General features: G+C 34.4%; 3 protein-coding genes and 1 long non-coding RNA gene across 7 annotated transcripts in view; 2 read left to right on the top strand and 2 right to left on the bottom strand.

Annotated features, from left to right (window-relative positions):
• Positions 1 to 784: 784 nt before the first annotated feature.
• Positions 785 to 22,819, bottom strand: part of LOC6644297 (protein PRRC2C) — an 86,347-nt gene continuing 64,312 nt past the window's right edge. For all 4 annotated transcript variants that reach the window (XM_023176772.2, XM_047010670.1, XM_023176769.2 and 1 more), the window contains 4 exons: positions 15,931 to 16,063; positions 15,638 to 15,849; positions 1,164 to 1,432; positions 785 to 1,087 (listed from right to left, as the gene is read on the bottom strand). In XM_023176772.2, the coding sequence (XP_023032540.2) occupies positions 982 to 1,087; positions 1,164 to 1,432; positions 15,638 to 15,849; positions 15,931 to 16,063 (720 nt within the window). In that variant the 3' untranslated portion in view covers positions 785 to 981. The remainder of the gene's footprint in view (positions 1,088 to 1,163; positions 1,433 to 15,637; positions 15,850 to 15,930; positions 16,064 to 22,819) is intronic.
• LOC124460216 lies at positions 10,990 to 11,593 on the bottom strand. Its single transcript, XR_006954151.1, has 2 exons — positions 11,452 to 11,593; positions 10,990 to 11,399 (listed from the first exon to the last, which is right to left on the bottom strand). It is a non-coding gene; the product is annotated as an uncharacterized LOC124460216 (long non-coding RNA).
• Positions 11,981 to 13,247, top strand: LOC111518841 (papilin-like). The gene is made up of 4 exons (XM_047010671.1): positions 11,981 to 12,110; positions 12,169 to 12,381; positions 12,446 to 12,655; positions 12,719 to 13,247. The coding sequence occupies exons 1-4, from the start codon at positions 12,035 to 12,037 to the stop codon at positions 13,135 to 13,137; spliced, it is 918 nt and encodes a 305-aa protein (XP_046866627.1). The 5' UTR covers positions 11,981 to 12,034; the 3' UTR covers positions 13,138 to 13,247.
• LOC124460215 (papilin-like) lies at positions 14,249 to 15,358 on the top strand. Its single transcript, XM_047010672.1, has 3 exons — positions 14,249 to 14,514; positions 14,588 to 14,800; positions 14,857 to 15,358. Exons 1-3 carry the CDS (start codon positions 14,265 to 14,267, stop codon positions 15,264 to 15,266), a joined length of 873 nt encoding a protein of 290 aa, XP_046866628.1. The 5' UTR covers positions 14,249 to 14,264; the 3' UTR covers positions 15,267 to 15,358.

Raw genomic sequence — 22,819 nt, 5'->3', positions numbered from 1 at the left:
GTTTGAAATCGTTTTTTTTTTATATTATAATTAAATAACGTAACATATTAGTTAATTAAAAACTAAAACGCAGTCAATTTTTATGTTTATTTTTGGAATTTCTCTTGTTTGTGGGTTTTTGTTTTTGATATTTTGGAATCGCAAATGCATCATTTACCGATATTTTTGGTTTTTTTCCTATCGGTGATCGATCGATTTTAATCGACCTATCGATTTCCCTCGAAAATAATCATTGTAATGAATTTTCTTTGCAAAATCGATATTTACTATTGATATTTAGTTTATCGGTAAAGGTTTTACCACATTATACATATAGTTAAACCCATTTGAAAGGCGATATTCACTCACTTTATTATTAATTAATCATTTATCGAAATCTCATATATCGATTTATTTTGATAGCTATCAAATATTGTCGAATTCATTTCAGATCGTTGATATTTAATCAATTTACCGATAGAATGATGCACTAGTTATCCTTTATGATATTTAAGTATATCTTTTTTCATGTGTAGAGTTTTTTCTTTGTTAAACATTTATGAACAATGCTACCATAATTTATTTTGTTTTTCATTTGTTTGTGTTTTTTTTTTTTTGTGATTAAAACATGCACGAAAAAGTCTTATAATTGTTGGTTGTTTTTATGTGGTTTTTTTACAGCTATTTTTTTTTCTTTCTTCATTATTTGTTTTAGGACAAAAATCTGTGTGTTGTGTTTGCTAATTAGTTTTTCGATCAGCATATACATATACATATATAATAATATATATTTGAATTTGTTTTTTTTTTTTGTTTTTCGCTTTCTTTTTTTTTTGTATAGGAGATATGCAACTAAATTCACTTTTCATCATATTTTTGCTTTTATTCGTTCGAATTGTTCGTCTGCCTTGGTTGGTTGAATAATCAGGAGACTAATACTATATCCGGTTTTTATTTGTGTGTGTGTGTGTTTACTTGTATGTATGTAAAGGACGTCACACCTTAGGACATGACATTGTAGCTGGGCTGCTTGGGACATTGGCCGTGCTTCAATAGATAGTTGCCAAATGCACAAGTTGGCGGCTTACATAATCCATAAACTATGCACCTGCAACGAAAAGAGAGTGGTACAAGGGATGGTGGTCGAGTTAAGGGGTTGGATTTTTTGAGATTTTTCAACTCACTTGCGATCCTTCATGGCAAAGTGTTCAATGCCTTCTTTGAAGGAATTGCAAACAGCATTGCCCGAACTGCAATCACAGCGGCATTGTCCATCGTCCTGCAGGATCTTCTCGAAATGGGCAGGGCAATTGCAATTTAAAATGGTGGCATGTTCCTTGGTCAACATCTGTTCGTTCTCCTCGTATCGGGCACGTTCAATGCAATGGCATTCGGTGTGATTGGCAAATGTACGCTTCTCGACCACGGCTTTCGGTTGCCTATTGCTGCTGACCTGCAAGTGTCGAAACAGAAAGTGAATGATAAGTCTATGTATAATTAGTTTCGTCTTGGTCTCATTTGGCGTCTCTTTGAATGGGCTTGCTTTCGATTAGTTTGACTGTTTGTTAATTAAACTCAATGGATTTGCATGTCACTGACAATTCTTCCTCCCCCACATTCTTTGCCTCTATCTACCTACACATGGCTTTCAATTAATGAGAGTTCATGAGTCGAGTTACACACTGCTTGCTGACAGTTTCTTATGGTAGCTGCTCATCAAACTTGTCATCATTGTCTGTTGTCTGTCTCTTCTTCATCTTACTGCTTTAGTTGTGTTGTAATTCAAAATGAGTTGTCAGTTGTCAAGCTAAGAAAACAGAGACGTAGGCATAAATCAAGAAGGGGCCGAATGGATTTATTAAAAATATATTATAAAACTGCTTGAAAATTCGATGTATAAATGATTTTCCAACACTGTAACTCCCATTAGTACTTAAAAAAGCAAGAAGATACATAATTAATATCTTTAGAAAAATGTAAAGATTTGCTAATGCTTATAATATAACGTGAAAAATATTATTTTAAAACATTTAAACTTTTTCCTGAAATAAAGGAACCAATGAACAACAATCCTTGAAATAAAAACATTTACTTTTGATTAAAAATTACAGTGAATTCTCAAAGCTATTTTTTTCCGAATTGAGAAGTGTAAATTTATGAATTTTTAAAACAGATAAATTCCAAAATATTAATTGCTAAATTAAATAAAAGTTTAAAGGTACACCTTTATGAGCCATAATTGTCTTTGGTAGTGTTGAGTAACTAAACTTCTTAAGCTCAATTGTTCACTGATTCAGATTTTCAATGACTTCAATCCGTTATACCGATAACCAAAAAACACTGCAAGTATTGGCAACAGAAAAACAACTGATCATTTTTGAAAACTAGTTCGCCTTTGATCCATTGATCCATTGAGCTACATATGTAGTAAACATGTCTATCCAGCACTGGTTTATAATAATTGGAGTTAATTAGTTGGAGCTTCGACATTTTCTCAAACTTTAGATCACTCTTCTTATTATTTCCTTCTCTTTAAAATATCTCCTTCTGCTAAGGACGCCTCTGTTTTTTGGACCAAACATTAACACAGACCGCAAACTTCTCCAAGCTTACAAGCTACTCGAAGTGTTTCCAGCTTGTTCCCTTGTCTCTGTCATCATCATGCCGCCCTCCTTTTCTGCTCCATGCTCCCTAGATGGTTGTTGATTTTGTGTTGCATGACAAGTGCAAAATGATGAAATTGCGTATGAATTGCATAAATTAAGTTGAGAGAATTCGTTTAATTAAAATAACAAGCTGGTTATTAATCAAAGTGTGCGGCTTGGGCGTATTCCACCCACACACACACACACACACACAAAACTACATAAAATTATGCCAAAATAACAGAAATATTTGTTACAATTATACCAACTTCTCTCTGAGACTCTCGATTGTAGTTTCTTCTTTCATTTGCTGGACAATAAATTGAAACAAATCCTTTGGAGCATTGAATTTTGATTGGAAGCATCAAAGCATACAACATTTTTTGGCACTCAATAAGTGGTAACAACAACAAAGAAAACTAAAAATATATACATATTAAAAATAGTAGAGAAAAACCTTTTTTTCTCGCAAACTTTTGACTAGAAAAATGTGTAAATTGAGTTTAGAGTGAGAGAGAAAGAGTGAGAGCGAAAGCGGGGTAAGTCATGGAAAGGGTTCAGTGAAAATGCTTATGCAAATTCTGAAATGCAACGAATTGAAAAAGTTTTTCATGCTCGACAACACTGAATTTTCTATGTATAAGGTTGTTATGTTGTATGGCTCATTTTTTCCTTTTGTCCTCTTGCTTGTTGAGGGTATTTGGATATTGATTATATGTTTGTGACACAAACTTTGAAAACTCAAGACATTCTAACTAAATTATGAATGTGCTTTAAAGAACAATTAAGTTGCAGGTCACAATCCAGAACCTCTGGGATAACTAACATTTGGTTCTTTTCAAAACAAACTTTTGCTCTATATATAGTACGTATTTTAGGTTCTTCAAATTTGAATGTAGTTTCAAAAGTTTATACTGACAATTTAGAAGTGTGTCTCTTCTAAAAAATAGTAATAAAATGAAATTCAAAACAATTTGTTTTATTTCTCTGAGAAATAAATTAAGTACAGGTAGGCAAAGATGCAAAATTAAGCTCTGTTCTAGTTAATGACAACATAATTTGATTAATTTAATAGACAGAAAATTCTAGTCCTAATTTTGTCCTGATTTTGTACTGGAAAAAGATCCATGGAATATATCTTCCTAAACATAAATTGTCAGTAACTACTTTAAATCTTAAACTTTGAAAATATTTCACATAGTTTAACCAAAAGATAATACCATTTGAATTAGTTAGAATTAACTACTCCAGTTAATCTTCCTACTGCGAATAAGAAAGGGTATACAATGGTTGGGATGCTGTAGTTGACATTTGAATAAATCTTTGTTTCTTGCTCTTGCTTTTGTTGCTGTTGCTGCCTCTATTTGTTGTTGCTGTTGTCCTGGGGTTTTTGTGTTTCGTCAAAAAAACATATAATATTCAAGAAAATTGCTAAGCAGGCAAAACTTGCCCCCACCTGAGCCTTTAGAGAGACAGAGCGGGAGAGAGAGAGATGGAAAGAGTGTGTGTGTGTTTGGGGGTAAAAGAGTGAGACCTTGGGGAACTTAAAAACTATGTTCGTACAATAATTGCCGGAAACGGAAGTGCAAAGTGCTGCTGTTACTCTTTCCTAGCTGTTGTTGTTGTTGTTGTTTTCGTTGGCATTGTACTAAAATTGCATGAAAGTGGTTGGTAAACATCCCCGCACCATGCCCACATTTGCCTCCTACATCCGGATGATGGCAAAATGTGCCTATAGCATGATATATGACTATATATGTATGTATGAATATAGCGTCTGCCATATTTTGGTATGTGGTTTAAGTTCTTCAACTAGGAGAGACTCTAATTGAGGTTAGGTTTTTAGGTATGCAAATATGTTTGTGTATGTGTGTGTGTGTGTACATTTTGGACTCAAGCAATTAGTCAGTTATTGCTTGGAAGAAAAGCTTAGAGAAATGAGTGAAATGCCATAGAAGTGGGTAACTACCCATGCGATTATATTCTCTCAGTTGAAATTTAAGTACTACAAAAATCACTGAAAAGTGGATGAATAAACAAAAGTACCAAAAAAAAGAAAAAAGGAAAGATTTTCGAGGAGAGGATAATTTGAGTTAGAATCATTTTGAAGCTTATGTCAACCTATGATAAATTCTGTTAAATTGTAGAAAGTAATATAGACAAGATAAGATAAGAAGAAAAGCAGTAGGTTTGTTTTCGAAATTGCCTTTGTTTTAGCAAGGCCACGAAGTCTAACTTATTATTCCTTGATCTTAATGAAAGACACCTCATTCGAAGTGTAGTTTGGGTCCCCTTTCGTTGTTAATTAGAAAAATAAAAAGGATTTATGTACCATTATCACAAAAAGACGGCAAGACGAAGGATCAAAGAACTTAATGAAAACTTGAAATTTAACATTTTTAGCTAAGCAGTTAAATTTAGTTTGACAAGGCTTATATTTTGGTATTGGTCCAATAAATTTGTAAAATGTGCTAAATAATTGACCAGCCTAAATGGAGTAATTTTGTGTTAAAATTTCCTTCGCGGAAAAATGGAGAGAGCTAGGATCACCAAATTTGGGAAACATTATCTTGCAATAATAATCAATAAATAACTGAAATTATGAAATTATTAAGATACTTGGTATTGGAGAAAATCAGATCACCACTGTATTTGTTACAATTAGTTATAATGAAGACTTAAAATCCAGAAATTTTTTAATGCGCCATTTTGCCAACTATTTCTTGAACATTATTGGTTTTATGGACTCAAATATTATATATTTTTGCAACTTATCCTTATAATTTGCTTAGACACTTGCTTCGATTTCCTAAACATTATTGTATTTGTTTATCTCCAGTAAAAAAGTCTAAAATTTGGATTATTCAACTCAATCCAATTAAATTTTTCCTCTGGAATAATACAAAGAGATTCTGAGATTTAACCCACTTATTTAAAGAGTTCAGTTTACCCTGTTTTAGATAAAACACTCAAACAATCTTAGGGTTTGGGCTCCAACAATATTGTGAGTATTGTTTGTTTCGAACTGATCCCACTTTCGTATGCATTCGTTCATTCATTTATTGACTTTTATAGATAAACAAATTTATGGATTAAGATTCACATTAATTTTAGTTAATGATAATAACATTGTTTTAACTTAAGCCTATTGTTTCTTCAAAACTTTTTTCTAAATAAAAAAAGCTTATGTTTATTTGGCCAATAAATTTCTCAATGTTTAAATAAACATAATTTAAAAACAGAATCAAAGTTTTCTATAAAAAAAAAAAATTAGAGCCAAACAACATTGGATGACTTCTTTTACGCCACCTTGTACATTACAATATAGGGAATTCCATTTCTATTACCTTTAAACTTAACTCAGGTTGAAGGTTAATTTTGAAAATTAATGAATTAAATGTACTTTATTTGAGAAATTCGATATATATTTTTTGATGTAGCCAGTGGAAAGAAAATACCGTTAACGATAAGAATCATTTAAACGCCCTGCAAGGACAATATTAGTGCATTCTTTGGAATAAAATAAAGAAAAATACAAATGCCTAATGACCTATTGACGAAATTGACGAAATCTTTATACATCATGTAAGACGCAATGCTTCCAATTGCCATCATTTGCTCAGTTATTTCAGTTTGTGTGAATTAGTTTGATTTCAAGTTAAGGATAGAACGAAACAAGAAACTCAATTTATGACCTAACCTTTGGCATGTTGCACAGATGCATTGGCACGTTGCGGTTGTTGCGGCCTGATGAATTTGGTTATGAAAGTTGTAACTTTTCACTTGTGACTAACTAACAGTTTATCATTGTCATCATCAACGTTTCGTCTTCTGCATCCTTGCATGGTTTACACAGCAAATTAGTTGAGAATTTTGCATGGATCTTTGCGCAAGGGTCCCCCGAAAATATATGCACATATATATACATAGATACATATATACTATATTATCTGCAACTGTCATCAAAAATGGTTGAAAAGTTGAAGTTGAAAGTTTTTCTCTCATCTCACGTCAGCAGTTGGGCATTAGGTGGAGATTTTCCAGCATTTATGTTGCTGAGTTTTCTCTCCCTTCCACCTGTTTACGTGTTCAGCATTTGCATTTGCTTCTACACACACTCACACACACACACACACACACACACATGTTGTCATCAGCCTGGGGATTTATGCTTGGGAAATTGCATTACGCAGCGGCAGTAAAAGCACCAGCAGCAGTTGCAACGGATGTGTCACGAGTTTCGCGCTCAACTCATTTTCCTTCCTTCCTTCCTTCCTATCCTTGGCCCTCGCTCGTCTCCTGCAGCTGGCCAAATCCGTTGTTGGGCCATCGCCTTGTACTTGTGCACCTTCTCATTCAACTGATTATGCATAAGCCTTAAGCCTAAAACCACATTTTGTGGTAAATTAATTAAATGCTCGAGCTTCCTTTCTCCCTGCCTGCCCGACTGCCTAGCGGTATCTCGGTCTACTCTGAGGACGATTGGACATGGACGAGCGAGTTAGTTTGTGCCTGTCAGCCAATTGACTTTTACTTTTTATCAAAGAGGGAGAGGCCGAGTTGAAGGCATTTCCAGACTTTGAAGTGGAGGCGTTGGCTTTCACGTTTACATTGCTTACTTTAGACGTTTTTTTTTCTTTCTAGCCGCAATTTCTTCTTCTTCTTTTCCTTGTTGCTGTTGTTGTTGTTGTTGTTGCTGGTAGTGGTCCTCGGTGAAAGTAGCAGCAAAAGAAGTGCATTGAACCCAGAACCGAGCTGGAGAGACCAAGACCAACCGACCACCAACCTCAAACTCAACTCATAAATTTCACAGTAAAAAAATGCTTACAACATGTGTCGAGAGTTTGCTGGTTAGGGACGAAACAAACGCAAGGCGGGGGGACAAGTGCATTGCCCTTGCCTTTCTGGTTAACAATGCGGAGGAGGATGCAGGAGATACCGAGGCAGAGTTACCAGGGAGAAGCTCCACTAAAAATTTGCGCAACATAAATTATGTTTTGTAAGAATATTTTTTTGTGCCCAGCATCAGGTCGGGTCGTCGTTTTCGTCGTCATCGTCGTTGGTCTTCTGCTGGATCTCTTCTCTCAAGCTGTGCCACTTGACACCTCTTCCAGTGACAGTCGCTGAGTTGCCTTCTGGCAGCCTGCAAGTCGACCCGGCCTGCCTCTCCCTCTGCCTCTACTCAGGGTGCCCTCTCTCATGGAGTCCTAACTGCTGGCTTCTGCCTTTCAGGCTTCCCTAGATGTAATGCCTGCAGACATTTGGTCAAAATATGCACTTATTTTGGATTTCCTGTAACATATTTCAAGCTTAAATATTGGTTATGACTTAAAGTCAAAGTTTTTTGTTTTTTTGGCGTTCAAGGAGTTTGATGTTTAGAAAAACTTTCCTAGAACCATTCCATGTCTTTATTTATAGACCAATTCTAGATTAAGTTTGGAGGCCATCATTATTATTTATTTTTTTGAGTGTTAGGGATGTTAAACAAGTCATTTCTAAAGCCCTTTTTTAAAGTATTAAGCATATAAATTATAGAAAATTCAGTTAAATTTAGCTTGATTTAAAAATTGGAAAGAAATTTGTTCAAAGAAAGCATTTAGCAAAGTTTTGTTATAAGAATGAAGACCCTTTCACCTGATCCATTGAGCTTTTCTATATTATATACATAACTCGACTTAAAAAGTGGAATAATTTATAAAATTTAAAATCGTTAAAAGAAATTTGAAAATTTTTAGTTAAGCTTAGCAAGTTTTAAAATAAGATTCGTGATGCTTTAATCTAGATTGGTAATTAACTTTTTAATGTTTCGATAATTCTGAGCACTTTATGTCATACTTGATAGAATAAAATCTTCTGGGATCATAAAATATTTGGTTTTTTATATATTCTTAATTAATTTTGATACAAATATTGACAACGTGTTAGGAAAGAATCAAATTTTTAATAGATTTTTAAAAAAACATACGACGGAGAAGGTAAACAATTTTCTTGATTTTATTGCTCTACTATTTGCTTGATTTTTCGAATAGAAGATGGAAGTCAAAAAGTTATTTACAGAACAACATAATTATTTGTTTTATATATGTATATTTTTGCTGGCTGTTCTTGTTTAAAAATTGCATATTTCTTATTAAATTAATAAAGCCAGTTTTAAGTGAACTTTTCTTTATTTTTGTTAAGATTGTGTTATTTCTTGATCAGCTTTTTCATGTGTTAATGTTTGGCTTTCTGGTGTAAGCACATCTTTGGCCCAACTTTGTTTTTGCCATGAGAGTCGCCTCCTGCATTCCTGCACACGCCCCACTCCACCCCTCCCGACTCTTCTACCGCACCTCTTCACTTTATGTGTGTGCATAAATCTTGCAAGTTAAATTTTTTGTTTTTTTACTTTGGCTTGCGGCAAGCGCAGCATAAATATTTGAAAATTAAAAGCCACCCACTTAGCAAGCGATAGAGGAAAAAATTTATACAAAAAAAAAAAATCACATACATATATATATAGAAATATGGAAAAAAGAAAATGGAAAAAGTCTGTTCACAAAAGAAAGAACTATGCAAAGAAAGGGGAAAAATCCACAGAAGGAGAAAAACAAATAAGCCAAAAGGGAAACAAATTGCGGAATTTTGGTTACTAAAAAGTTAAAGCCAAAGTTGGTGATAATTTGATTTGGGTTTTAAAACGTTTTTACTTACTAATTACATTCTCAATTTCAACATATTGTGCTCGGTGGGCATTATAAGTAACATATGTATGTATGTATGTGTGGGCTGTGTATTGAAAACTCGTTACAATAGCAACAAAAACACAGAAAACATATATGGATGTAAGTGTGTTTGTATGAATGAACAAAAAATGAAATATCATAAAGCATAAATCACCAAACAAATTGAATTATCATTGCGTCATTAAAAAGTCATTTTCGGTGCGCGCGCACATGGACACAGTCGACAAAATGGGTAAAAGATGTAATGGAAAAAGAAAAAAAAAAACGTGGAAACAACGCCAAATAAAAATAAAGGTGAAACAATATAATTATGTTGCAATATGGCGCCCTCAAGCATGACCTACGCCCACAATCAGAGACAGCACAAACAAGAGCAATTACGAGGCAACATGCAACACAAATAAAAGACAATTAGAAGTCGCCCAGCAGCTCAAATTGTGTTCCTACACAGATATGTAGTTAGAGGGTATGATTTTCGGGGGCAACCTTTAAAGAGTCACTCAATTATGACTCCAACCATCCACATATCTCACTCTGAAGGGTGTGGCATTTCGAATTGCTTGGTCTGTTAACCGAACCAAAGCTTTTTGTGCATGTGTTGGAAAACGTTTCAATGAGGTGGTATAATCATATATAGACAACGATATTCCAACAACCCATCTCAAAGTTGATTATATGAAACGATCTATGATAATAAGTTGCTTAATAAAATAACTGATGTCTTTAATTTATATTCCTTAAGCATCTAAACGTTCTGCTTATTGTAGGAATGGAAATATAAAAACTGGCTTGAAGTCAGTATATGTAATAAATATATAAAATTAAGAATCGTATATAGCACAAAAAGTGAGTACGTTGTCTGTTTAGCTATTTTAGGAACCGTCAAATTCTATCAACAGTAAAATTTGGTCAAGAATCCAGAGATGTTTAGAATTCTGAACTAGTTTATGCATCGAATATATGTATGTACAAAATACTTATTTCGAATTGGTTCACATATAATTCTATTAAATGCATCCATAACAACTATCATCATATGGCGAAGCCTTTAATAAAGATTGGTATTTGAATATTAAGGATTAGGTCCAAGTGGAAATTAAATCAGATTTTGGTTTTTATTTTAAATACGAATAGGAAATCGGAATAAGTCAGCAAAAGAAACTAAATTACTTCTGATTGGTTTGGGAGCTGTATGAAGTGGGGCGATACTTTTGTCGTTTCATTAGATAACAAAACACATATCGAAGCTAATTATCCAATCACCTTAAAAATTGAATTCCTACAGATTACATGCACAAGAGCACAACTGATGTCATTAAAATTAATTCACTTTACACTTTTACTGAAAATATCACACTTAATTTCGCTACTTGTTTCAGTTGAAGGTATAAATACTCATGAAATTTCACTGACCGACATAAGATCAAAATGAAAGTACTTTGGATAATATTTGCTATAATTCCTTTGATATTTTCAGTTTTAAGATGGTGATATTGAGGTTATAGAACTGAGTGAAATGTTACCTTTTTACTTCTAGATAACTGCTTCATGCCAACAGAATTAGCACTATCAATTTTTTTAAACGATTGTCTTCGAAAATTGGTTTGAAATTATAATACAACAATTAACGAATGCACTGGTTGGTATTCTTACGGATGTATTTGTGGCTTTAATGTTTATATTTAATGTTTACATATGCAGATTGCAAGTACAGTTGTGTTAAGGGACCAACCACAGTGCGTTGGATTAAGGAAAACGGTAACTGAATAATTGAATTCGCCATAAAATTTAAATTTTTTCTTTTCACATAATGTTTTTGTTAATAGAAAGATGCTTTAAATCAGTTGAGGTCCAGAAAAATTCATCTTGTCCCCCTATTGATGCTTGGATATTTGACTCTTGGGATAATAAGTGTAAGTTCTATCGACCATGTGTATTTCCAAAGGGGGCGTTTCGCACTGAAGCCGAGTGCTCGGACACATGTGTGGCTAAAGAAGATTGGTATGCCCCAATGGCTTTCCACGGTTTATGTGAATTGCCTCTGCTACCGCTGCCAAAGAAAACTAAGTGTGAAAATGGAAAAACCGTATATAGCTACTCACTTGACATCGACGATTGTGTAAAATGGGATTATTTAGGTTGTGAAATTCTAGGAAATTACTATTCAACTTATACTGAATGCACAGAAAGTTGCGTCAGAAGTGTGGGCATATCTAGGAATTGGAGGAGATGAATCCCGGCCCAAAGTGGTTAAAAATTATGCTTTCCTAAAGCAAAAAATGCTTAAAAGAATACACATACAATATCTCCTCGAGATATTATATATATCAAGCTTTAACTTGAATGATATTTATTTGTATACCCTTCAAAAACGTTTCTTCACCCACAAGATAAGTAGCCACATTCAAGTCAAAAGAATGTAAGTACATACTACCCAATTTTAGCACTAGTAATATGGATCTATATGATGTGGTTCAATACTTTTATCGTTTCACTCGCTAAGTAAAATAATGTTAAAACCCACCTTAAAGATTGATTTCCTACAGATTACATGCACGAGAGCAAAACTGATGTCATTAAGTTTCTACATTTACTTATAATTCAAATATCACAATCCATTGAGTTGTTGAGGAATGGTATAAATACCCATAAAATTGCATTGACCGACTTTAGTTTAAAATCGAAATGAAAGTTCTATGGATACTATTTGCCACAATTCCTTTGGTGTTTTCAGATTCGGGTTTTGTAATTAATACGAAGCGTAGGTGGCCCTGAGTCAAAGCCCAAAATTTAGAATAACTATTTGCTTCTTCATTTAGCTGTCTGCAGTGCTAGAATTAAGTTTGGACCAACAGAACCTGGCTGTAATAATAGAAGGAGAGAGTTATGGAGCTATGACAGACAACGTGACAAGTGTGAGAATTGGGTTTACACAGGATGCAAAACAGTTCTTATTAATAATTTCACAAGTGCAGAGTCCTGCCACAAAGCATGTGTTAGGTCTGGAATTGATTTGGGTGTGACTAAAGGATGTAAGTGACAAGGCATTCGTCCAGTCAATTCATTCCATACAAAACGTTAATCATGCACTTTCAGACCACTGCAGGGCAGATGATAAACCAACGCCAGAGCAGTCAAAGGGTTGCCCCTGGAAAAAGGTTTGGAGTTACGACCCGATAACGAACAAATGCACTAATTGGTCATTTGCCGGATGCATGCGCGGTGGGAATATTTATGACTCTTATCCGGATTGCCAACATCGTTGCATTAGGGCTTTAACTACAGTTCATTGGTATAAGCCAAAAGGTGATTTATAATTTCCCAATTAACCATATTAGTAGCTACTTATTGTACAAAATTTTAAATTAGAGGACTGTCTTGGAATAATAGAAGTGTTAGCCAAACCGAATTGCCAAACATATGAACCTTGGAGTTTTATACAATTGGAGAAATTATGCAAGCCAAGCTATTGGGGTTCCTGTAAATTCTCAACGAAGGAGTTTGGCCCCACGGGCGCGCTGGCCAATGCCTTGTGCGTTAGAAGGTGTTATGAACTTGAGGCTTGGTTATTGCCAATAAATTGGGAATCCATGTGCAAAAGACCAATTAATCCTAGACCGGAGAAAACTAAATGTGGACAAGGTACTGTTGTATATAGCTATAACCGAAATGGTGACGATTGTGTCAAATGGAAATACTATGGATGCGAAATCTTGGGGAATTATTATCCAACTCTTGCCGAATGCCGAGCGGGTTGTGTCAAAAGGTTGGGCAAAACTCAAGACTGAAGATTTGAGCCATAAGAGTCGGTGGTATTTGTAATAACTGAATCTTTTAACTAATCATAAAACGAAGCATTTATACAAAATAAATAGAAGAAACTAGATGCACATGAAAATTTTAGATTTTTAAATGAAAAATTATTAAGAAGTCTGGAGTTTAAAAGTAAGAGCTATGAGACTAAAGCAAAAGTTTTTACTGTTTTCGAGTACTTAAAGAATCACATCTGCTATTCTTTTTTTAATAGTTAGTAAGTAAAAATGATTGAAGTTGTATAGTTATTAAGAGTAATATTTATCTCATCAGTTATAAGAGTATGACTTGATGTAATCCTTGACTATCCTTACTATCAAATAGATCAATTGTAAATTTACACAATTTTAAAATTCTTTAAAGACTTTATTTGATATAAAAAAAAAATCTGTATAATATAAACCTCTGAGTTGGAATAATTAGAATTAAATACCCTTGTAGTGCAAACCTTTTAAACAAAAATTTGCATGAATAAGTTTCGTTATTCAAGAAATAATAAATATTCCTTATTATTTCTCACTAAGCCTACCCTATGAAGACTTTTTTATGTATTTACTCAGATTGGATTATGTTAAAGAATGCTTTTTGATCACATGTTTCTATGGCAGCTATAGGTCTTTGGAGATCCTTTCCGAAAAATGGTCAAAGTTGATCTCAGTTAGGGAATAAAATGGCTACATACTATTATGTATTTATATCACTAGGTTTCCAATTGAGGTAGAGACGAAACAAACATGGCTATATCGACATTTCACGCTGATCAGGATATATATCGTTTGTCGATTTGAACCTATCCCATGAGTATCGAAGGATAAAGACCAATTCATGGATGTAACAATTGATTTCCTATAGATTACATGCACAATAGCAAAACTAATGTCATTAAATTTAATTAACTTTATACTTTTATTCAAAATTTTTCACTTTAATTCGATACTTGTTTGAGTTGAAGGTATAAATACATTTCACTGACTGACATAAGTTTCAAATTTAGATCAAAATGAAAGTACTTTGGATAATATATGCTATAATTCCTTTGGTGTCTTCAGATGAGGATTTAGTAGTTTATAAGAAGCCTGGTAAAAGAAAAACTACTAGTTCTATGGCTATGCAAAAGCAAAAGCTGTATTTAAATTTGCTATTCTCTGCAGATAAGTGCAGTTCTGTAGTTCGATTTGGACCAGTAGACCCATTATGTAAAAAAGCCAGGCGAATGGAGGTATGGAGCTATGACGAAGGACATGATAAGTGTTACAAATGGTTTTTCAGAGGATGCAGGAAAATTATTGAGAATCACTATCCAAGTGAAAAATCCTGTCACGAAACATGTGTCAAGTCTGGAATTCTTCCCAGTAAGTGGTCTACATTAAAGCTCCTACGAATATTGAGGTTCTTGAATTGAATGAAATGTCTTTTTACTTTTAGATAACTGCGTTATACCAACAGAATTAGCACCATCATTTTTCTTAAACGATTGCCCTCGGAAAAAGGTCTGGAGTTATGACCCGAAAAAGAACGAATGCATTGGTTGGCATTTTTATGGATGTGTTCGTGGTATAAATGTTTATGATACATATTTAGACTGCAAATATAGTTGTATTAATAGACCCACTACAGTGAATTGGTTTAAGGAAAACGGTAATTGAATTAGCCAAACCTTTAGAATTCATCTCACTTGCGATATTTCTTAACAGAGAGCTGTCTTAAAATAGTTCTGGTCGAGCACAATTTAACCTGTCCTTCAATTGATGCTTGGATGTATGACTCCATGGATAATAAATGTAAGCCTAAGATGTATCAGACATGTTTATTCCCCAAGGGAGCTTTTCGCACTGAAGATGAATGCGCTGATAAGTGTGTGGCCAAAGAAAATTGGTATGCTCCAATAGCTTTTGAAGCATTATGCGAATTGCCACTGATACCAATGCCAAAGAAAACCAAGTGTGACAATGGAACAACCGTATATAGCTATGCTTCTGAGGTCGACGATTGTGTAAAGTGGGATTACTTAGGTTGTGAAATTGTAGGAAATTACTATTTAACTTACACTGAATGCACAGAAGGTTGCGTCAGAAGTTTGGGCATAAATAGGAATCGGAATTAAATCCAGTCGAAAAAAATTATAAGAAGCATTTATATAGAAAACCTCCTAGTTTCTAAATAAAACTGCCTTTACGAATTCAAATACAGTGAAACCTCGATATAACGAACTTCGTTATAACGAAAAACCCAATATAACGAATTTTTTGTTAAGTCCCTTGAAAGGACTAAGGTTTTACATTTCAGTACCTATAGCGAATCAATAGATATAACGAATAATTTTGCGATCCCCCTCAGATTCGTTATATCGAGGTTTCACTGTATTACATTCTTATGATATTAGTTTTTATATTCTTTCCATTTATGAGAATTTTTTGTTAGTAGTAGTTGGTGTAGAAGTTTTTACATATGTAATTGTCATTAATTTGTACTTACGTAAAAGTATAATTCCACATTTCGAGTAGATTTTGGAGCACAAATCTGGGAAGGTGAATGACAGCAGCCGCTGTCCTCGCTGCATCTATGTAATATGGCGCAGTGTGGGGAATAGTTTTTCGACGAATCATGGTCAAGTCGCTTACAGCGTCGTTGGGGTATCCGGCAACTGGCCTCCTTCATTACTTGATTGAAATGTTTGCTGGCCAAAGCTGTTGAAATACAATGAAGTGAAGTGACGTGACGTGAGGAAAACCATATTGTAGTGGCTCCTGTTGTAGTTTGTAACTTACCGCTTTCCGTTCTCTGTTTTCTAGCATGTTGACGTTGTGCCTCTATCACATCCTCCAGTGTGCCCAGCTCTTTGTTTTTCTTTTCAGTTAATCTACCTGGATCGTCGTTGCTTATGTAAATGTTTTTAGCATCCTGCAAGACACACAATGAAAATGTCGCCAAAAACTTTTCATTAATTTTTCATTTACATAAATGTTAATTTTCATCCTTCATTCAACATTCTTCATTACATCTCGAACTTCATTCACATCGACAACACATAAAAGTCAGACCCACATTCTGGCAAATGGCATAAAATCGACATTTGTGTGCCATGGTGTCATAACAATTTGTCACAAATTTTTATTGTACAGGTGAGGTTCACTTCAGACAGCCAATGAGTGAAGGTAGAGGTAGAGAAACAAACAAACGACAGATTCATAGCTAACGTGCCACATGAACATAATAGTTATCGAGAGCTAGCAGCAGCAACCAAATGTTGCCAGCAATTGAAGTTCATAAACTAGGAATTCTCATGTGCACGAGCAAATACATGAAACATAAAAAAAACTCACGAAACCGAAGCAAAGATACACTCTGCAAGTGGTATAATGATAGAAAACAAAAGAATCTCCAATGAAAACTAACTTTATAGTTCGCTATTGCGTGTAATGTTTCATATAGCTAATATGTTGTCTTAACAATCCAAACTTTAAGGTGATAATCTCTTAAACTAAGAAGTATTGATTCAGTTCAAGGCCATATTTTATTGGCATTATAACTTTAAAGGTTTTAGATCATGGTAGAAAATACAGTCATCTTGAGATCTTTTACTATAACATTTATACTAGATCCCATATCGATTAAACCATCAGAGAATTAACTTTGGTCCACCTTCTCCTATAATAGCGATCATTCAAATCGGTATCATTTGATAATAAAGTCTGGACAACAATAATAACTTGTAAGCAAAATACTACGAACGACTTCACCATATATTTTTATTGAATGTTTTATTTGGAATTCATAGATTTCGAGATCCTCCAACATTAACTATCATCGATATATTCTTTCGATGAGATGAGTTCGTTATATTCTGTTCTCTTTCATTGATTTGTCCATATACTATACTGATACCCTTACATTTTTCCAACTTATTCTACAGCATCATAACAATGACCTGCACACAAAACAAATTGAACATTCGAGGCAATAAATACGAGCCGAGAAAATACAATACAATAGAGCAGAAATGTCTGGACATTTGGACCATGGACCATGGACCATGTACATGGGGACATGAATGTGGGGACATGGAACCTAGACTGGAGCACACAGTCTTGAGACCACAAAAAAGAAAGAAAAAAAAAATGTTGACCAATGCGCACAATTGGCAATTTGTGAAGTTAAGCGAAATTAATGAGGCTCTAAGGCTGAAGCATGGACCAGTGTTGGTAAGTGCGGCAAAAAAAACCAAGAATAATAATAATACAGTAATTCGATGTGTTAAAAGAAGGGGGAGGGGTAAATGGAATGGCTAAGCGGGCCTTGAGAGATGCCTATGTTGGTCAATGGCTAAATAAAAGTCGGCAGGCTGTTCATTAGTCACACACACACACCCACTCATATCCGCACACGCATACGCACACACATACTCATACACACGAATACACACTGGTATATAGAACATTAAGGTGCTCCAAGCTTCAATTGGCATAAATCTTCGTCTTTTGGCATTTTATTGTGTAGTTCATTTTCATTTTGGTGTTCATTTCATTTGGCTTAAACACAATTTCGACTTTGGTGGCTAAACAATGGGCCAACACAGACAGATGGACAGAGAGTCAGACAATCGGACAATTGGACATTCGTTTGATGTTTAGTCAATGATTTTTAGCGGTTTAACCTTGGCCAGGCTTGAATGGCATACAAATGTAAGCATTGTTTGTTCCCCCATCCCCCTCCATCTATCCATCTAGTGGAATGTTGGCGTTAATGCTTGACTTTTATATTTCTTATATGTACAAATGTCCATTGTATTTATTTATCTGTGTATATAGATAGGTAGATTCTTTTGTGGCAATTTAGTGGGCATTAAATGACCAATCAATTTGATTGAAATGCTTAGAAGAGGAGTCAAATAAGAGGGCAACAATAATATTCATATTTAATGTATACTTTAAAGGACATATATTTAAAGTGTTTTGGGAAAAACATTCAAAGAAAACGTCTCTCCCTTCATAAAGATGTGAAAGTGAATGCACTTATATTTTTAATCGTTAATTTTTCCATAGTGAAGTGGCTTCTAATTAGTGAGTGAAGGAATCTATCGAGTAATGCAAGCTAAAAAAGAATTATAACAAAATGTAATATAATGAATTTGATTTGCCAAATGTTGTAGTACTTTAAATACTGTTAATTCGTTTGCTTTCACAAAAATAGCTAAGCTCAGGTGAAAAATGTGATACATATAAACATTCAACGAATATGATTTTTTTGGTCAAACCTTAACTAATGCCAGCAATTGGTTGAGAACGAGAGAAATTCTGAGTTTGCATACTAACTACTTTTATAAGCTTTAGCAACTGTGGCCATCTGCTTAACTACCATCCATACACTAGCCTAAAATTTGAACCCAGAGTGTCATTTTTTCAGTTCTTATTTGCTCAGATAACTCATCTAACAAAAACTGTATTAAAGTATTTTTGGTTGGCTTTGAAAAATTGAGAGAAAATTTCAAACACATAAGAACAAAACTGAGCAAGCTTTGATAGCTTTGAAAGTCTACCTTATAGATATTCTAGTATGTATATTTTAGTATTGTACAGTTTTACCTACAGTATACATTGTACACTATTCAGTAGGTTGTATATTACTTGTAATTTTTAATATTACATTATATACATTTTCCACTAGTGAAAAAAAAATATATATATTTTATAAGTATATCTTTGAAATATTTCTAAAGTCGCGAAAAGTTGGAATCCTAAGGGCACCATGAAGTCGTTCATAGAGGAGAAAACTAATCAAAAGCTGAAGCTTGACGCGATTCAGGTGAAAAATGTATGTCCTGGCAAATGGAATGTAAAGTCGGTACGAGGTTTGATTGCTTGGATATCAACTATATTGGAGGTTGATCTGAAATCTTTTGAAGATTTACGTACTGGCGCCATGTATTGTCAAATACTCCATAGAATTTACCCAGAGTCCATAAAGTTGAGGAAAGTACGAATGTATACAATGTACGAATTCGAATTCGAGATAAATTTGCGTTTGCTAGCAAATTCTTTTGGGAAATTGCAGATCAACCACGATGTGCCTATGCAGCAATTGATACGGGGTCCTGGTAATTACGATTTCTGCAATTGGCTCTATCACTTCTATGTGGCGAACGATACTGGTAGATCGTATGATGCCAAAGAGATGCGTCATAATGCTCCAATTGGACTCAATCGAAATGGTTTTAGGTTTGTGATCAACCTGAAGCGAAGCCAATCGATTTTCGTTGTGAAGGAAGAGAAGTCTACTAAAATACTCCGACGGAATGGCAGTGTTCTCCACGCTGCACTGAAGGCAAACTGCAAAATGGCTCATCCCGAAGTGTATTATTGTTATGAAAGTAGGTACGTACCGTTACCACCAGACTCAGAAGTTGATACAGAGAGTGCAAACAGTGAGAGCCGTGAATTTGACAATGAGATCATTCATGAAGCAAAACCTGGAGTCATTCACATGGACTCTTCTTCGAAAAATCTTGTCCATGAATATGCCAATAATAAAGATAAACCAGAGACGCTTCAAAAGGACACCTCTTGCGAAAATCTAGTCCATGAGACTGAAAAAGAAGAATGTAAGCGGACTGCAAAGATCGGCCCAATTCTTGGTAGAAGAGACATTTTTCGTAAGCAAGAGATGGAAATTCTCAATTTACGCAAACAGCAAAGAGAGTGTGCAGCCACTTTGGATTCTATCAAAGCGGTGTTGCTTGAGGATTCCTATGATTCCGACCGTTGTTTAAAGAACATAAGGAAAATTGTCTTTAATAATAGTGAAACTGAACTGTACGATAACCCAGAGTAATAGAGTTCACACAATTCTTAATTTCCAAATTGATTTTCGTAAGATTTCCAAAATTTAGATCGAAAATTCTTAAAATTTGTGAATCTGTGTGGAATGTTTTTTAGTTTACATTTATTTTTTTTCGACTCTTACAAAAATGCCAGAGCTGAAGTCAGTTAAATGGCACCAACGAAGCAGATAACCAATAAAAATGATTAAATGGACTGCATTTTAAAGTTTAAAGCTGTGTAGTCCCATTTATTGTATATATCGATGAATAAGAGAAAGAAGAGAAACTAGAACGATGTAAAGAGAATAAGAAACTGGAGTCCTTGTTACGGCTTTGGATAGATTCTTCTTTTAAGTTCTTGGCTGACTACGGAATATCCTATGTAGAAGTTCTTAATCCATTCAGGGGGGTTAAGCAGCTGTGTCTAGTTCTGGTATGGTCAAAAACTTATTAGTTTTAGGTCAAAGTGGTATAAATATTGTAGACACCTTAAGAACACATCTGGCCAGAATTTAAAATCAAAACGAGACATAAATAATTCTTTTTAAGAATATAGATTGATATTTGTTGATATTTACATATTTCATAAAATCTTCCAAATTTTGTACCAAAGAAAATTGTCCAAAAGTTACTTTAGATAAATTTTGTTGATTGAAATTTTTCCTCATTCCCTGAAAGTGACGGTCGAATGGGGGCAAACACAACAAACTCACTCTGTCTCTGTCTCTCTTTCTGTTTGGTTCGTTCTATACAATATTTTCTACAATTATCTGCACTAGACCAAAGTACACACATCGCAAAGGGCACATTAAATTGGGCTGGTCATTGTTAGGTGAGGTCATCATATCACACCCGCAACATCCGCATATCCGCAAACACCCGCACAAAAACCAACACACACACACACACTGAGAGGTGTGGCAAACTTAATTTAAACAAGAGGTGATAGATGAGGTACAAGTGAAAGGGGAACTGGAGGCGGCAATTTGGTAGAAGAATACAGGTAAATGCAGCGTAATGCAGGCCAACGTTTCATCATAGCTCTGCAGATGACAGGGCCAGAGCCAGCACACAGGGAACTTCTCCTATCTGTGTCCTGACCATGGGGACCCTCTACCTATTCCCTCCCCTTATTTTTTGGTCAGAAATAAGGCGCTTTGTAAACCGTTTAAGTACGCACACACATTTTCCGATTAACCCGAAAGGATCTTTCACGAATTTCATCGAGGCAGACAGTCAGGCAGTCAGTCAGTCAGTCAGTTAGTTAGTCGGGCAGTGAATCATTCAGTGGGCGAGTGAAATGAGTTTTAACATTTATTATTCATTTGATGGCATTAAAGCGGCTTTTTCCTCATTTGCTGTTATGGTAAATGAAAAATAAGACACCTGGGAAATTTCGTGTAAATGTTGCAGAGATAAACTCATAAATAACCCAAGGCCAAGGCAAAAGAAATACAAAGAAATAACAATGTAAAATGACGGAGATATATGTTTGTGTGGGTTTAATAATTTAATTACAAGTCAAGAGAAAAACATGTACAGAAATAAATTATTATTTTGCATATAACGAATATTATGGTATTTTAAGCAAAAACAGACGGCAGCTTTTATCTTCCTTTCTCCCCTCTAACTAACTAACTAACTTTTCTAACGAATTCGACAATCAAACAAATGCCACAACAAATATTTTGGCCCCTAAAAAACTAAACTAAGCTGCCAAAACCACATAAACCGCACGCATATACACACACAAACACACACACACACATACACCCACCCACATACACATTGAACCACTCCACTGAACCACAAACTAAAAAGAGAAGGCAAAAAAAAAAAACTAAAATGGTTGCTGCAGTCGCTAAATAATATAAAATTTATGCGCTCAGGCCTCAAAGAAGAATAGAACACATAAAAAAAAAAACTTAAAATTATTAGACGTATAGACGACTTTCATACCCTAGAGATGAAAATATAAGGGCGACTAAGTGCTCGACTAAGTAGTCAGACAACTCATAAAGATTACCATCTAAACTTACACTTTTTAAACTCATAATAAATGTTTGTTTCAAGCAACAATTTTATTTTGAAACTTAACTTTATTGACTTAAATTGCATCTATATTTTAGCAATTAATGCATTTGTCAATGCTCATTCAAATTAAGCTATTGCAATCCCCAGCGACCTTTGAATGCGCAAATATGAATAAATAAATCAATTTTATTACAAGTGGTCAAGTGATTTAAATCATGTGATGATTATTAGGACAAAATCGGCAAATTGACTGCAATGATTCACTGAACAAATTCAATGACCTTAAACTACGCAAATATCAATAAAAATTGACAGAAATATAATTAGTTTTTAATAAAATCACTCAACAGGAGCAGCTTCTTATTCTTATGGATAAATTTATTTAAATTCCACATCGTTTATTCTTATACCCTCCAGACCTATCATTATAGGGTAAGAAAACTTTTAGAGAATATAGAAAAGATGGAAAAGAAACAAAGAGAAGGAAAATAAGAACGAAGCTAACAATATCAACTTCTTTACCATTTATAAAGTTCAACAAATAAAATTTATATTCAACAATAACAACATACAGCAAAATGCATCACAGACAAACCAGGTAAATAGCAAGAAGTTGCCGCGGAAAGGTGAAGAAATCGGCCAGAGGGGAAATGGGAATGGATGGTAGTCAGTCTGTGTGTAAACAATAATTACCAGAGAACATTTGCTCTTTGCCAATTGTTGTGGCCGAGGTTTTTTTCCCCTATACATATTTTTTTTTTTGTCAAAACTTTTCTCCTAGAAAAAGTTTTACCGTGAGTAACAGA

Source organism: Drosophila willistoni, assembly GCF_018902025.1.
Source record: "Drosophila willistoni isolate 14030-0811.24 chromosome 2R unlocalized genomic scaffold, UCI_dwil_1.1 Seg167, whole genome shotgun sequence".
NCBI classification, from domain to species: domain Eukaryota; kingdom Metazoa; phylum Arthropoda; class Insecta; order Diptera; family Drosophilidae; genus Drosophila; species Drosophila willistoni.
This window is presented reverse-complemented; position numbering and strand designations above follow the sequence as displayed.